Source organism: Emiliania huxleyi (genome assembly GCF_000372725.1).
Source record: "Emiliania huxleyi CCMP1516 chromosome Unknown EMIHUscaffold_190, whole genome shotgun sequence".
NCBI lineage: Eukaryota > Haptophyta > Isochrysidales > Noelaerhabdaceae > Emiliania > Emiliania huxleyi.
In genome coordinates, this window is record NW_005200689.1 from 119,858 (window position 1) to 122,486 (window position 2,629).

Genomic DNA, 2,629 nt, shown 5'->3' on the forward strand with positions numbered 1-2,629 from the left:
CACACACCGCCGCCGCGCGAGCGCCGCGCAGCGGCACACCTGCTCAAAGATTTTTTTGCTCTCGGACCGTTAGGTATTGTATCATCAGTCAAACCAAATACGTGTATCGTACATACATACCCGTGGTACGAGGCTACAGCCCAGCAGCGTGTTAGGAAAATAATATCTGATTTCCATCGCCGCGATTCTGGACGGGAGGGACGTACTAATCATACAACTCTCTCTCTCTCTCTCTCTCTCTCTCTCTCTCTCTCTCTCTCTCTCTCTCTCTCTCTCTCTCTCTCTCTCTCTCTCTCTCTCTTTTTAATCATCAGTGTGTTGACTTCCCAAGATGGACGACAGGGGGGATTGGCGGTCGGCGAGGGGGTAGCAGATCCAGCGTACCACGGGCTAGCCCTAGACGTCACCTTCCTGCCTCGCGCAAGGGCGGGGCTGTCCCGGGAAGGCGGGCGGCGTCACGGCTCACGCATTCTTTATTTACCTCCCATACACACATAGTTTGTGACTACTGTGTGTGTGTGTGTGTGTGTGTGTGTGTGTGTGTGTGTGTGTGTGTGTGTGTGTGTGTGTGTGTGTGTGTGTGTGTGTGTGTGTGTGTGTGTGTGTGTGTGCGTGTGTGTAGTGTGTGTGTGTGTGTGTGTGTGTGTGTGTGTGTGTGTGACTGACTGCGACAAGTGACCATCCGTTTGTATCATTGTAGTATTACGAACGAACAAAACTCGCCTGCTGCCGAAAATTTGACGCATGGGCCAATTACGGCTTTATGGATCATGGCATGCGGGCATGGAGTCACTCCCCGCGAAACCCTTGACGTTGAACTAGCCGGGGCAGTCGGACTCGGAGAAGGGGCAACTACGTGCACTGACGGTTGAGAGACGCTAGTCGCTACGCCGTCACAAATGGCAGCAGCTCTCGTGTGTCGTCCTCCCCCTTGTGTGTGCGCGTTGGTGTAGCTGCACGCCCCCGGAGGGGGCAAGCGCCGAGCGGGCCCCGCCCAGAGCTCAATCACGAGCACCTCCCCTCCGGCCGGCCGTCACGGGGAGGGCGCGTGGTGCACTTGTGCGAGACTCTGGGTACTTGTGCATACACACCTGCTGTCTGTACCTCCTCCCACTCTATGTACGGTGAGGGATCCCTCTTAGTTTACAGCCTCACAGGGCAATGTCGTTGGTCCAGTAGCCCTCGGGCAGCAGCTCGGGGCCCACCTGTGCGTCGACCTGCCCCGTCTTGACGAGCCACGCCATCAGGCCCTGAAAGTAGGCGCCGGAGAGGCTGTTGTCGTTGGGCAGCGCCGCGAGCGTCGCGTCGAAGATCGCTGCCTCGAGCTTGCGCTCCTTTCGCCGGCGCATCGCCGCCACCGGGTTGACCATCGCCGCCGCTCCGCTCAACGCTGCGCCCACCTTGGCGAGGGCGCTCCGGTTGGTCGTCCCTGCGGCAGCCGCGCTGCCCTTGACGTGCTGCTCGTAGATCCTGGCGGCGCGCGCCGGCTCGCGCTTGATCAGGCCGGTGGCGCGGCGCATCGCGAGCACCAGCTGGCGCAGCTGCGGCCGCAGGGCCTGCAGGCGCTGCGGCGTCGTGAAGAGGACGAGCTGGCAAAAGTCAGGCACGCCCCACTCCTTGAGAGAGAAGAAGCCCGGCCTGAGCCCCATTTGCTGCGCCTCGATCACCTCGAAGTTGTAGAAGACCAGCGTCGCCACGGCGGCCGCCTTGTCCTGCAGCGCCTTCACGTGATAAAATCCGCCGTTGTGCTTGCCGTACGAGGCAATGTCGCAAGAGCCGCCGTCCGCCTCGACCATCGTCTGCACGATCGCGGGCCCGCCGATGCCCGGCGAGCCCGGGTACGAGATCGTGCGGCCGCACATGTCCGACGGCCGCGAGATGTTGGACGAGCCGAGGAAGAGCACGCCGCCGTCCGTGTGCAGAAAACGCGAGAAGCCGATGACGGGCTTGCCGCGCGCAGCGTCCTGCGCCAGGTGAAGAGTCTCCGTGACCGCGACGTCAAGGCGACCGGCGAGGATCTCCTCCTCCGCCTCCCAGTGGTCCGCCGGCTCGAGCAGCTGGACGTCCAGGCCCGCCTCGGCAAAGTAGCCCTCGCGCAGCGCCACGACGAGCGGCAGGTGGTCGGGATTTAAGAACCACTCGAGGCCGAGCTTGATGGTCGTCGGCGTGGCGTACGAACGGTCGGCGAGTAGGAGCAGGAGCGAGGGTAGAAAGGCCGCCGTCGGCATCTCTTCAAGTGAAAGTGTTTGCGTTGAGCCCACGAGCGGCGGCAACTAGGAACGCGCCGCGCGGGGGCCGCCTCACCGGCCCTCGCCAACGCCTCCAAAGTGGCGCAGAGTGAGCCGAGCGAGTGTGACGCCGCGCGAGCGACGCTCCGAGATCGCCCGAGACAGCGCGGCGGCGGTGGGTGGGGTGGGGTGGGGTGGGGTGGCGCGGCGTGGAGCTCCGAGATTGCGCGAGATTGCGCGAGATCGCCCGAGATCCCGCGGCGCGGCCCGAGATCGCCCGAGATTGCGCGGTTCTGCGGCGTCTCGGCACATCTCGGACTCGGCGAGGTGGATGGGTTGGGAGCGAGGGGGCGGAAGTGTTCAGTCAGTGCGGTAGATGGCGAGCTCGGGGCGCGTGAGCC

At 63.3% G+C, this 2,629-nt stretch overlaps 1 protein-coding gene across 1 annotated transcript; it reads right to left on the reverse strand.

The window, feature by feature from the left end:
* Nucleotides 1-1,151: 1,151 nt before the first annotated feature.
* Nucleotides 1,152-2,228, reverse strand: EMIHUDRAFT_233314 (hypothetical protein; the record flags this gene model as incomplete). The annotated part of the gene is made up of 1 exon (XM_005782300.1): nucleotides 1,152-2,228. One exon carries the CDS (start codon nucleotides 2,226-2,228, stop codon nucleotides 1,152-1,154), a length of 1,077 nt encoding a protein of 358 aa, XP_005782357.1.
* Between the last annotated feature and the right edge of the window lie 401 nt (nucleotides 2,229-2,629).